Source organism: Phaseolus vulgaris, chromosome 9, assembly GCF_000499845.2.
Source record: "Phaseolus vulgaris cultivar G19833 chromosome 9, P. vulgaris v2.0, whole genome shotgun sequence".
NCBI classification, from domain to species: Eukaryota; Viridiplantae; Streptophyta; class Magnoliopsida; order Fabales; family Fabaceae; genus Phaseolus; species Phaseolus vulgaris.
Window position 1 is genome coordinate 25,047,236 of NC_023751.2, and position 14,563 is coordinate 25,061,798.

Genomic DNA, 14,563 nt, shown 5'->3' on the forward strand with positions numbered 1-14,563 from the left:
TTAAAATAAAATAAGGTTACACTGCAATAATAATGTGTGAGTAAAATATGTTTTTTTTTGTAAAAAATTACTTTTTTTATTTATGCGGGCCAACCCGTTCCGTTGTTGGCCCACGCGAGCTGGATTAGTGAGCTCATTCTGCACTTTTTTCTAATGGGCCGCGAGTCGAACCGCATGGCCCGTCCCGCATTGTCAACCCTAAACATGGAGACTGACTATCGGGAAGTTCATAGCAAGAGGCGTCCCAATCTTGTCGGGGAGGTATGAGAAATAGAGGTGGAATGAAGAAAATTCAAGGTCGGTGCATCTTTGGAAATGAGTCTGGAAGTCATGTTGAAGAAAACATTATCCCACAATATAGACGCCTTCGCATGGTCGATTGCCGATATGCCCAACATTGACCCTGACTTTTTATGCCACCGCTTGACAATAAATATAATTGTGAAGTCAGTAATATAGAAGAGGTGAAAGTCTAGTGAAGAAAAATGCTCAACTATTAAGGAATAGAATCGAAAGTTGATGGAAGCCAATCACATCTGGGAAATCTCAACTTTTAATCTTGTGCATGTTCCGAGAGATCAGAATTCCTGGTCGACCTATTGTCCAAGCAAGTAATTTTGGGAAGGGGAAGAGCACATCGAACAGTTATACAAGAAATTGGAAGGTTCCAAGGGTAATGATAAGTGATTACCTTAAGGAGGAGCATGCAAAGGTTTTGCATATCTCAACAAAAGACACTTGGATGACCCTTTACATCCGCTACATTGCGAACACAATTCTCTTGTCAAATTCTGCAGAAGCAAAAATCGTTAAGAAGAATGTTGGATCACATTAATTGATGGATACCTTTTTCGACATGGCTACACTCATCCTCTGCTCACCTATGTAAGTGGAAACCATATAGAACATATTCTTGCCGAGCTTCGCGAGGGAATATGTGGCAACCATATTGGCAGTCAAGCTCTCTCCTTAAAGGTAATACGAACAGGTATTATTGGCCTACAATTAAAAAAGATAGCATGACATATGCTAAAAGGTGCGAACAATGCCAAAAGCATAATGATTAGCATCATGTGCCCACAAAAGAGTTGCATTCAATAACTAGCCCATGACCTTTTCACACTTGAGGAATAAACATTATGGGTCCTTTTCCACTAGCTGCCCAACATTTAAAATATTTAATCGTAGCAATTGAATATTTCACCAAGTGGATAAAGACAAATCCTATAACAATGACAACAATATAGAAGGTTTAGAGTTTCATATGGAAGAATGTGGTATGTCGTTTTGGTATTCCTAAACACTTGGTCTTCGACAACAAACCCAATTCACCAGCTGACTGGGACAATTGTGTAACAAGCTCGAAATTCAACAAATTTTTTTCATCCATAAAGCATGCACAAACAAATGGGAAAAAAGAGTTGGCTAATCAAATATTGTTACGAGGATTGAGAAGAAGATTAAGAAGGCAAAGGGGGGATGACCCGAGGAAATTCCGAGAATCTTGTTATCCTATCATACTACCCCACAATATACCACACGAGAAATGCCTTTCAGCTTAGTGTATGGGACCGATGCCATGATCCCTGTTGAAATTTTAAAATCCTCCCAATGTGTACGAAACTTTTCCATGGAAGAATCCTATGAGAGACTTCGAGTGAACCTGGATATGATTGTTGAAGTTTGAGACAATGCCTGAATCTACCCCAAAACGCTCAAAAGAAGGATCGAGAAGCGACATAAAACTAAGGTTATTTCATAACAATTCAATGTCATTGATTAGGTGTTGCGAAGAGCTCATCCATACCAGGTTTAAAATGAATTGTCTCCTAAATGGTTGAAACTCTTGATGGAGGAACACTCCCGCGAACATGGAACACAACTAGCCTTAAGTTTAATTTCAGTTGATTTAATTTCATAAATATTTTGATGACCAATTTATTTAGTTGTCTTAATAATGTGGTATGACACTCTTTTTCTTTGAGTTATTTCCAAGTTTTTTCTCAAGGATTTTTAACGTAGTTGTCTATAATAAATTTCGTGTTCTTATAGTATTCATGTTTGCCTTTTCAAATTCTGATTGAAAGCAGATTATAACTCGAATTTACTTTTTTTTATTAAAATAACTGAAATCTACTTTTCTAATTAAAATAACTTGGATCTACTTTTCTGAACAACACGGATCTACTTCATCGTTTGACTCGGATATACTTTTTTTATCAATACAGATCTACTTTTTCATCCAACTCTTATATACTTTTCTGACTAACACGAATCTACTTTTTCATCCAACTCAAATATAATTTTCAATCAACACGGATTTACTTCTCCGTCCAATTCAACTCTACTTTTCCAACCGACACAAATATGTTTTTCCGTTTGATCCGGGTCTACATTATCGACCTCAATATCTAATATAAACCAAATTTGCTCAAAGTTAAGAATTCTTACTTAAGTTCATTTTCGCGAGGTTTTGACTTAAAATTTATTTTAAGTTAATAACCTAGTTCAGGTTCTTCAGTGAAGTCTTCTCAGTTGAAATTCACTTACGTGTAATTCCGGTTTAGAATCCCTAATTCAAGGTCATCTCGTGCTCGCATGATTAAAAGTAGTGGTATAAAAGGCAGGCAAGAGTAGGTAGATAAAGCAATGAAATTTCTATAAAAGATAAATAACGGTTCACAATAAGGAAATTATAGTTCATAATTCAGAAAAGGGAAATTAAACATTCTTCACTAATTTGTTCAAATCAACTTCCTTTTGGGCAAGTTGTTCCTTTTTGACGTGAATCTCTTTATCCCTGGACTTTAAGTCCCTTTCCAATTGGTGCACTCAGACATGGTCAGCTTTCTCTTGAGCCCAGTGAACCGCTTCAGAGCGAAGGCAATCCACTTCCACGACTTCGGTTTGAAGCCTTCTTTCTGAAGATCGAATATTTGTCGTTGTTTTTTGTTTTCTATCTTGCGTTTTCTTTGGCTTTGATATTGACCAAGCTAACCAAGATGGTAACTTGGCCAAGAAGACTCTCAATGTCTCCACATAGAAGATCCACGTCTTTTCATGAAACCCCTTGAGCCACGCACTAGACTTTTTTAGTCGTTTTTGCATAAGAAAGGTCTTTTCGTGGATATACTGGTAAGCCTTTTCACCTCACTCTCGGTTCGAGACTGGGGTTTATGTATCGTTCTGGCCAAACCGTATACGTACCAATTTGACCTTAAGTCTGGATTATGCTAAAAGATTCAGATCAGATTGGTATCAACCTGATATCAATTAGATTCATAACTAATGCATTACCACGATCCATAAAAGGAGAAAGAGTTGTGATAAAAACCCAAATACGTTCCTTGGTATCTCTCCTGGAAATCAATCGAGATATCAGGTATCCCATTTTAGCTATTTACAGAGATAAATTAATTGATGCAATTCTGATATAATCAATTCAATTTATATCTGTTTTTATTCTTTTTGAATGATATTATACAAGAATAACTAACACAAAGAGATATGTATGATTCAACCCACAAAAATCCTATAAATATACAAAGACTCCCAGGAACTAAGTAAACTTTAATAAATTCTTACTAACTTAGTGAGAGAATTTTCTACAGGGAGAGTCTCCCTTATCACTCGGAGATCTACAACATCAAGAATTATAGTTTGTAAAGAGATCACTCCGGTGAGGATCACTTTGGTACCATCTCAGATTATCCAATCTGAATTCATCTCGACAAGAACAATATATAATATAAAATTATAAATGAAATCCATTAAAAAATCAAAAATAGTTTTATAATTTTTAATAAATTTCAATCTCTTTCAAAAAAATATGATAACAAAAAATAAAATAAAATAAAATTTGTTTCTAACGTACGTTTAACTATTAACACTTGCATATGATTTGCCAACAAAAGACTACCACAAGCACGGCTGAAGCCAATGTTTTCTTTTTCCTGAACAAAAATAGTTAAAAAAAAATCTTTCAATCAAATTTAGAAGTACGAATTCAATACTCTAACTTTGAAAAGTTATTTTTAGTGCATCTATAAACGTGTTTATAATAAATAATGAATAGAGCATTTTAAGGTAAAAGAAAGTTTTACACAATCTAAATCTAAGCTAAAAAATACTCATGTATCTAATTTAAATTTAAATTTCTTCATCCAATAGTAGTGTATGGATGGTATCGACTATTTCTGGCAATAATACATATATCTAAAAAAGAACGCTTGCACGTATTTTATGCTCATCGTTCATCAACAATTTAGATATGGAAACATAACTAAATAAATAGCAATTATCTGTACATAGAATTCATACCAGGTGAGAGGAAGGAATGGCCGTTCTTCATAAACATATCATGTCTAAAATAATCTTAGGCTACACAATAGGAGACTGCCTGAATTAATTCTACGCCGTTGCATCCAACTCTCAATCAACAAATCTTCATTGCTTTTTTTAACTTTGAGGTAATCATCCATATCATACCTCAATCCTTTGGATTTACCTGATAATGACTGCTCTGTGTAACAATAAGCTTCTCCAAATTTATTGTATACATCTTTTCCAACATACTCCTGAAGGTAATCAGGGCTCCAGCTTCCACGACTACTGATAGAAATGCTGCTACCTTGATCTTGTACTTTGATGTTTTCCTATGACGCATGAATAAATTTCAGCAACCCAAGTCGTATAAAAGTAGATAATAAGAACTATACACAAGAAAATATGGACAAAGAATTGTTGGCATAGTTTAAAGTTTTCCCCATGTCAATGGCAATTTTGTATGATGTCTTTCCGATCCCTTGAATTTAAATTTGCTATTCCGTAACTCCAGATTATGCAACATATGTGTGAATGTCCAGATAAAATGATGACGAGTCAATGTCAAGATTTAACGATATAATTATGATATGGTCAAGTTACTTCCGCAGATTATCAAATCACAGACACATTTTATTGAAAAATAATTTGAGAGAACAGTGATAACCTGAGTAGAACTTGAAGTTTTTGGAGTGACCGCCATACGTGCCTTATTCATGCTTGTCATAGAAGAAGGATCATTACCTGTCTCCCATTGCAACCATGGCAATGTAACTCCATCCATCAAAACAGGAAGAGATCTAGGCACAGTGACTGGAGGACTATTAAATGTTTCAGGTTTTATTAGTCCTCCAATGGATGAGCTTGCATCACTCCTTTCACCATCAAGTGATGAAATATCTGTATCTTCAATATTTGAAATAAAATCCTCAATATATCTCTCAGCCTCCTCAGTCAAGCGCATTGACACTCGGCTTCTGTCATTACCTCTCTGGACAGCAAAATAAAATAAATAAATAACACTGTTTAAATAAATCAAACAACTAATACTGTTAAAATTATATCATCATTAGCAGAACTAGCACAATAGTGATAAGCACCTTCCTGGTTGTCGATGGATTTTGTATATGATTGTCCTCTTTAGAAGGAATCAATTCATTAACAATCTTAGAAAGTTCTCTGCCTCGCTGCTCCTCATACACTATTTCAGCTAATAATTCTTGTTTTCGCTTCTCTGACTGAAATTTCAAACCAAAAAAAGGCAAAATATGATTGTCTTGGTCAAATAACTTCTACCTGCAAACAGCATATTTCAGTGTTCAAAAGAGTCCAAGGCATGCAATGAGAGTGGCCTAACCTTCCTCTTGACATTAATGGAAAATTATAATATTTGGATTGATAAAAAGTGATGGAATGAAGTGGAACAGAATGAAATGATATTAGGTTCCATTGTTTGGATGATTTAAAAATAGGATGGAATGAAATAACACTTGATGGATATGGAATCCACCCGATAGGCCTCTTTTTCTTCTTCAAATGGAGAGCAGAAGTATGAGATGGAACAACTCTTTTCCATAAATGATAACTTTATTTCACTTGACTCCATTTTATTCTATTTCATTTCATTTCACCTCACCGTTGGATATCCAAAGATAACTAAGTGTGCAAGAGGAGTTATTACTACAGAATGTTCTGGTGTGCTTGTTTCTGCTTATTGGACCTCTACCCCGTGCAATGCCAGAAGAACAAAACACAAGAGTCTATGATACTCAGTTTGGTAGATACATATAAAAAATTAAGTATTTCACAAATTGGTGCCCCCCATCAGCAAGAAAGCAAAGATGTTCGGTTTACATTACAGAAGTGAAAGTTTCAATAGCATAGTTAAAACTGCAGGGAAAACACTTTTTTTTTTTGCACTGTCAGAGTTTAACTGAAGAACCCACATGCCCTGCTTCTAGATCATTAGCAATAATTTGGTTTTCTTGTAAATTGGTCCTCATATGGTTTGAGCTTCCCAGCTAAAAGTATAATTAGAAATAAAAACCTTAGGCTAGTCTCCAACTTTGCCCCCCTCAATAATAGAAAATTATGCTATGAAGTAGCAAACACTATTACCCAGACTTTCATTTCATACAACTCAACAAAAAAAGTCTCATCAGCATGAAAGAAAGAACTTCTATTGTATTTGAACTTTTATTACCTGTTCCAGTTCAGTTTCGTAGCTACTTCTGATTGAAGAATTGCTTGATAACAAGTGATCACCTGTGGATAAAGTTGAGGTCCTCGGTTTTACCACAGCCTAAAAGTGGAAGTTTCATAAAAGAAAGTAGGAAGTTTCTTCAGTGAAATGAGCAGAGGATGCAATCATAACATGCTAAAGCATGACAGAGACCATGCAATACAAACAAGCAGATTTACATAAAAAACTGAAACATGTTTCACAAACCTGCCCAGGTTCCATATTCCTTAATACTTTCTGCTTTGGTTTGTGCAATCCTTTATCCATGTCAGTAGGTGTCACCTGAACATTTTTAAAAACAGTTAGAATATGAAGCAAAATTCAACAAACTGAGCCAGTGCTCTTTCACCACTGTAACTCTTCAACCTTTTTCTGTGCATAGACTGCCCGTAGTTTCGCAATTCCACTTTTATTAGAGTGAGCTGTTGCTGCTTCATCATCAGTGAGAACAGAAGAATGACTCTGAAAAGAGACAGAAACAATCTCAAATTGGGTAAAATACAAACAAATATGTGTTGACAAATTTAAGAAAAGAGTGAATACCATCTTTTATAAGCTGTTGTTTTCAGTTTTCAAAACTTTATACAGGAAACTAAAATAACCTTCTTTGTTTTCTCTCTGTTTATTTCTTGTTTTCAACGTTTAATATACAAACTAATAACAAAAAACATTTTCTCAAACCAAACTATCCCTGAAATACTAGTAAGCTACTTTTTAACCTTTTTATCTTCTTTTCCTTAATTATACTGCCTTTGACTTGTCAAAATTCCTGTCAACCCCCTCTATCTCTCTTTATTTGTAACATCCAAACAATAGAAGAAAAGGTTACCATTTCACTCTCCTAAACATGACATGTGAGTTTCAATTTATGGATACTTTCATAGGAAGAATTACTGCTAGAAGCTTCCACAGCAAGATATAAACAAGTAAAACCCTGAAAATGATCACACTTACAGAGTAGCCATCATACGCCCTCAAATCCCTCTGACTAAGGGATTTTCTGAGCACTGGTCTTTGATCTGAAGCAACTGGCTTATGCATTAGCTTGTTCCCAACATCAGTATTTTTCAGTTTTGAACGGCTTCTAGAATTTTGAGATTGATCCAGGTCACTCTGTAATGCAAGATATGTACATGCATAAATACATGATGTTTTAATGGAGAAGTTAAAGAGAACCATAACAATTGAGGCCAATCACACAATTGAGGAGGGGATGGTAATTTTGGAGTGCAAGCAAAGCAGGCTGGTTGTTATTTGGTTCCAAAAGATGGTATTCTCAAAAGAAACTTGGTACAACTTGGGCTAGATCTCTTAGTTTATGAATAATTTAAGCATTAAACTAAAATGAAAAAAAGAGTAAAAGAACAATATTATTAAATAAAATATTAAGTAAAACACTTAAAAACATAGGCTCTGACAAATCAAACAGATTAGATGCCGGACTTAGCCAAATAGTTTTTGTGTTACAAGAAAATGATGGCAATTACATAAAAAAATATAAACCTCGTTTTTTTGTGAAACAATATCAATCTCTCTAAAAGCAAAAGTGAATTCCCCCAAGCATGGAAGCAACAGTACGATATTTTCTCATACAAGGAAGGACCTACCACAGTCATTTATATGGTCCACCAGTCGCATTCAAAGAAAATTGTCTTTTTCACAGTAAAAGGAAGCTAGATCCATTTTTCCAACTATTAAAAAGATCATCTACTCTTTCCAACAAGCTTAAATGACATTATAGAACGAGTTAGAATTGGATAGATTTCACCAGAAGAAACAAATATGCAATTAACAGCGCCTGGTTTGAGAAGCAAATAGGAGGGGAAATTACGCTAGGAAACCATTTTTTCAGTATTTTCATTTCCTTCTCCTTACTTCCCAAATAACTTGAAACCACCACAAACCAATATATTACGAAAGTTTTGTTCTCCAGACACCTAACCCACTAAACGATTCAAAATACACGTTCAAATTTGAGCAACCATTATCTACACAGAATAACGCAGGAACATAAAATTCTCCACCTACACGGCGTACAACCGAATATTATTTACTTTGAATTTATAACCAAACATTGAAATCAAATTCAATCCTAAAAATTATAGCAAATCAAAGACGTTCACTGGAATACCTCGGAATCGCTAACTTGATACCGAACCACCGATACCGATCTCCGTCTTCTCGAATTCGCATCGGCGACCGGTCTTACCCCACCGACACCGCCAACACTGCTCCTTCTATCATCGCCGGCTCCGGAGCTCTTCCTCGAAACGGACCTCCCTCGCCGCTGCGACGCGCCGGCGCCGGCGGGACTGGCCTCCGACTCGGAGGTTCTGGAACCGCCGAAGCGGCCGCGGTTAGCGGACTCGAAGAACTCGATGGCGAGATCGTCGAGGCTGATCTCCGGGAAAACGGAGCCGCGGACGGTGTTGACGAAGCGGCCTCTCGGAGTGTGGCGATCGGAGCCGCCGTCGTCGTCGCGAGAGGAGAAGGAGTGGCGGGCGGGGCGGCTGAGGCTCCGGGATCGGCGGTGGTGGAGGGAGGAGGAGGCGGAGTCGTCGGTGGAGGAGGCTCCGACGGGAATTCTCTTGGTGGTGGATTTGAATGCCGCGGTGGCCATCGGAGAAAGGGGAAATTGAAATGCAGAATCCTAGGGTTCTGAAAATTCAAATTTCATTCATTGCTGGTGAAGAAATGTGATCTGCGTGTAGTGAAGAGGAAGAAGAAGAAGAAGAAAAACATTGGCGGAGAGACCAGAAAATGAAGAGAAATTTGAAAATCGTAACTTCTCAATTATATTTGGTATTGAGGCATTATTGGTATTCAAACTGTACTATACTATATAAGAATAAAACATATTTATAGACAAGGTAAAAAATATATAATAAATGAACTTAATAAATACATTCATTTAAATGTAAATATTTTAATCAATCTAAACAAATTGTTATTAAGAATTTTAAAGTAATTGTTAGATAATAGTGTAAGGTACTTTATATCAATAATATTAATACATAATTTATTTTTTTATAATATGTAATTTGTGCCACTAATCAAAAGTTAATAAATACTTTGGATATAAAAATAAAATATAATAATATTTAATAATTTTATATGATCAGTACATTTAATTAATTATTTTTATGAAAATACATAAATTATTATTTAATAACTAATAAGACAATTAATGCAACAAAATATGATATTGTTAAAAAATTTATTAAATATATTAATAGTATGAACTTTTTCAGTAATATATAATAGCATTTGTTATCAGCATATATAATAGCATATTATTATGTATAATAAGAATTTTGAAGGATTAGAAAAGTGAAATCAGATAAAATCTATTAAACTATGAGTTTCAACTTTTTCATCTAAGTATAAGAAACCTAAGTAATTTATACATAAATAATAAATGTATTATTTTTATAATAATTTTGTAGAATTATTTTTGTGAAGCATGTATTACCGTGCTTGATTTTGATTTGAAATCACATGTATGATAATCATGTTTTGATTAGATTGAGAAATTAACAAAATTTATCTGTAGCGTTTCATTTTTATTTTTTTAATTTACCGTGCTTGATACTGGATATTTACCGTGCTTGATACTGGATATTTATTTATTTTTAAAAGTAAATTTGAATGCTCACTTCAATGAATATATTTCTATAAATATTAGATTTTATTACTTTAACTATTAAATTTATCATATAATCTCAATATTTATTCCTACTAAATCCTAAATAAGTTAATGTTTATAAATATATAATTTATATTTTAAAGTATGTATTTATATTGGTAAAAAAATACATTAATTATAAATCTAACACAAATCTATATTTCTTTTAGATGATGATGGTTTTTTTAAAAATAAAGAATTATCTAAATTTGATTAGAACATCATCTCATATAAAAGTGTTAATATGTAAGATGACACGAAAACTTTTTGTATATTATTAATTAATATTAAATGGACGCTTTGTTACATAAATATTATTATTTTTTTTTAAAATTTGGATTTTCATCCTTTCTAACAAATATGATTCACTAATTATGAATATGAATCCATTTATAAGTTGAAATTTGTGTGTAAATACATATAATGGAGGTAAGTATTTATAATTTTATTTATTTATATTTTTATATTTAACCTTTCTGTTCACCTTCGACCTAGCAATCATTAGAATCTATTTTGTTGCAAATAGACTAATATCATCCATCAATTGACACTAACAAGTTAATAATACACCATAAATCATCGTACAAGAAAAATAAAGTTAAAGATGAATGTGGACTACCTACCATTCCAAGGAACAATAAAATAAAAAGGTTTTTCTTCCTCTACTATATAATTTGGGACTCCATTATATAAAGTTTTTAAATGTTTAAAATACTTTTGAAATTTTGATTTGAAACATAGGATTGATAACTTGGTTTTTGGCAATGGTGAATTACGCTGAAGGTGGAGAAAAGGCTAAACTCCTGTGCATGATCGTGTTTGTGATTAGAAGGTTAAATTATGTGATTAAGGTAAAAATGAATGATTGAATATGAGTTTGAGATGAAAAAGTGAAGGTAGTGATTTCTGAAAATAGAATTTCAAAAAGACTTTTCGGAATAAACAATTCAAAAGCATTTGTATGTATTTTTTTTTCATAAATAAAAACTCATAAATAATTTTAAAATGTGAATGCATTCCAGAAAATGAAATCCATGATGTATGTTAGTTATGAATTTTAAAATACAAATTCTTGAAGAAAAAGTTTGACTTACGAATTTGAATTTCTGGAAGATTTTTTAAAAACTTATTAGACATTTTACTTCTTTGTTACAATATAGGTTCTAAAATGATATAGTGCAAGAAAAAGAAAAAAAGGGTACAAAGTTTATACAAAATCACATGACTCAGCATGCAAAAGACCTTTTCTTAACTACTTATTATAAGAAAAAAAGTAGAGGATTTCATCCACAAACATAAAAGATATACTAAGTAGTAGGATATATTAGGTGGCATCATGTGTGTTTAATAACTTCTCAAGTGTAACACAATTTGTACCTACTACCTACTATCATCCACAAAGTCGGTGGAGACCACATCATCTTCAATGTAACCAACAATTCCCTTCAACTTTTCCTGTGCAGAGAGACACCATTATATGAAACAATCCAATGAAAAAGGAATGATTCCAGAATATAAATGAATGACTAGTGAAAGTGATGACCTACATATGATCAATATAATGTACAACAATATTTAAGGAAAATATTTTGTTTTAAACTTGTCTTATCGGTTTATCGGTTGATTTGTTTACTGGTTAACTCCAATGACAAGTTCTATCTCTGTCTGTTTTTTCACGAGTCTGTCATATGTAGGACGTTGAAATAGAGGGGGGCCTACCTAGAATCTCAAGTCCCTTTTATAGCTTACCTCTTGTAACAACTTTTTATCACAAGGATCTAATCTCAACTCAAAGTATACTCAACAAGAAAATATTTTGTTCAAGGGCACACTCTCACGGTGTTGCAACATAACAAAATCTTTCCTCCAAGGATGCATAAAATAATAACAAAATAACCACTAGGACACCAACTCATGTGCCAACATTAGGGGGTCCATTCTAGCACCAACTCATGGTGTTATACATGCAATCTAACCACTACATGCCCTAAAACACATGAGTTTAGGTTTAAAAAGAAAACACTTACTTGACCTAAATCCCATACGTACTAAGTGCACCCTAGGTCTACAAACACTATCTTTTTTTATCCACATACATTTGACAATTATTTTTTATAATAAAATATTTTCTTATAATAATAAAAATAGATATAAATAGAATATTATAATAAAATAATAATTTAGAAGTTTGAAAGTTGTATGTTATTGATAAAAAGTCATGGATGCCACCAATAGTGTTAAATTAGTCACCTTTGATGATCCATTTCTGGTAGGAATGAAGCAGTTCTTCCCCTTCTTCATTCTCTTTTGCTTGGCCAATCTAATTTACAAAACAGAAAGATAAACTTAGACCATGTTTAAATGAACGTATGTATTCATAAACACTTCAAAAATAGAGTGGAATACAAAATAAAATATATTCAACTTTTCCTATAAACCAGAATTATTTTTCATATAATCTTTTGGATAAATTTGATGAAAACACTTCTATAAAAGTTAAATATATAAATATAATTTAATTTATTACAACATAAATTTTATCCAATGAGAACTTTAACAAACAATAGAATGTGATATCAGTAACAACAACTAATGAGCAGTTGCCATCAAACCCTCAACAATGCTAAACCTTTCATTAATAGCCTACAAAATTGAAGTTTAGACTTAATTACTATTTTAATCATATTATTTATTTATTTTGTTCAATTTGATCTCTCTTTTAATCAAGTTTTTTATTTTATTTTAAAAGTGCACAGTTCAAGATTTTAATAAAGCCCCCAATTTTTAAAAGCATAACGATATGAGGTGTGTCATATATTGGTTATAAATTTTATTATGTAATAAAATTGTCAATATTTATCTTTTAAAGATTTTATTATTCACTCTGAAAAAAGTGGCTACATTATTATGTTTCAGAAAGATGAGAGACATGATTGAAACTTTTTTTTTATATTAAAAATGTTGAATGTATTTTGTCTTTTTATTCCGCCATGGTTAAAATGACAAAACCTGCAAGAAAGTTCCGAGTTCAAAGAATATAATGAGAATTGGAAACCTTTGTGGAGTAAGTCAATTAGTTATGTTGCCATCATTAGAAATAACATATTTGGAATATAAACTTGTATTAAAGATTGTAGAGTTAAAAATCCAAATCTTATATTCTGACTTTTATAATCTGAAATTTAAAATTTTGTATTCTGAATATTCAGAATACAAAATTTGTAATTAAGATTGTAAAATTCATATTTTTGAAAATATGGAGGTACAAGAAGAAGAATATATGGAAGTACAGGAAACATTTGTCAACATAAAAAATAATAACCTAATTTTCACCACCTCAATTATATAAAATAAACACACAAGAGACAATTTCTTCTTGTATCTCCATGTGAAATAACAACTTTGCTTATTTCTTCATTTTTTTTCATTGACATTTTTTTTTAATTTTAAATTTTCAAATTTTAGAATTTAAAATACAATTTTGAATTTTCGAAAATTTCTATAAAATGACAACTTTGCTCATTTCTTGATTTTTTATTGATTTTTTTTTTAATTTTAAATTCATTGATATTTTTTTTTTAATTTTAAATTCAAAATGTATTTTCAAACACAAAAAATATCTTTAAACTTCTAAAATTCAAAATATAATTTTGTATCCTTAATTTTAAAATTCAAAATATAAATCATGCACCTTTTATTCAAGGATAATTTTGAAATTTAAAGATTTATGGTGATGCAGGAAGAAAATATGGAGATGAAGAAATGACCCACTAAAGTCCTAACCTAAATATCTAGCCATTAAATTATGGACTTTGTTCTGTACCTAGATTATTACTAATTGCACCTCCATAATATGGGAAACTTTTTTGGAATGCATTTTATTTCTTCTGGAAAATTTGTTGTGGAAACTCTGTTCTGAAAGTTATGTTTCAAAAAAATTATTTTGAAAATTCTGGAAAACGTGTTCCAAAACATTTACCAAAACAGTAATATGAAAGTCACTTTTTATAGATAAAAGCCTAAATTATTGAACCATAAACTGAAAGCATTAACTTGTCACTTAAATAGTTCAGTCCACCAAAAATTAACCAAAGCATTTTCATATGATATGTCTATATCTATTTATCTCTCCCTACCACCATCTCCACCTTCAAATAATGTCAACTGATTCAAACTATACATTCCAAAAAAGTTTTGTTCGTTTCAACATGTAACCAAACACACTATTTAAGATTTGAAAATCAGGGTACACCCAATATGAACAAAGAGCCAAAATGTTAAATATGAGAAGACAAATATGCAAGAACCACAAA

At 32.3% G+C, this 14,563-nt stretch overlaps 1 protein-coding gene across 2 annotated transcripts; it reads right to left on the reverse strand.

Annotated features, from left to right (window-relative positions):
• Positions 1–2,634: 2,634 nt before the first annotated feature.
• On the reverse strand, positions 2,635–9,415 carry LOC137821562 (uncharacterized). Of its 2 annotated transcripts, XM_068626210.1 has the most exons (9): positions 8,697–9,415; positions 7,520–7,678; positions 6,932–7,027; positions 6,773–6,847; positions 6,527–6,625; positions 5,424–5,561; positions 4,991–5,314; positions 4,321–4,655; positions 2,635–3,359 (listed from the first exon to the last, which is right to left on the reverse strand). In XM_068626210.1, the coding sequence occupies exons 1-8, from the start codon at positions 9,183–9,185 to the stop codon at positions 4,365–4,367; spliced, it is 1,671 nt and encodes a 556-aa protein (XP_068482311.1). In that variant the 5' UTR covers positions 9,186–9,415; the 3' UTR covers positions 2,635–3,359; positions 4,321–4,364. The 2 variants fall into 2 exon arrangements, with proteins under 2 accessions (XP_068482311.1, XP_068482310.1); XM_068626209.1 differs by lacking the exon at positions 2,635–3,359 and having other exon boundaries at positions 4,136–4,655.
• Between the last annotated feature and the right edge of the window lie 5,148 nt (positions 9,416–14,563).

What these genes read in the sequence shown, in the direction of transcription:
- LOC137821562 (XM_068626210.1), bottom strand. Translation starts at nt 9,185, where the DNA reads ATGGCCACCGCGGCATTCAAATCCACCACCAAGAGAATTCCCGTCGGA. An exon ending in GGGCGTATGATGGCTACTCT is followed by an intron (nt 7,028 to 7,519) that starts GTAAGTGTGATC and finishes GTCTCTTTTCAG; the next exon opens with AGTCATTCTTCTGTTCTCAC. An exon ending in CAGTCTATGCACAGAAAAAG is followed by an intron (nt 6,848 to 6,931) that starts GTTGAAGAGTTA and finishes AAAAATGTTCAG; the next exon opens with GTGACACCTACTGACATGGA.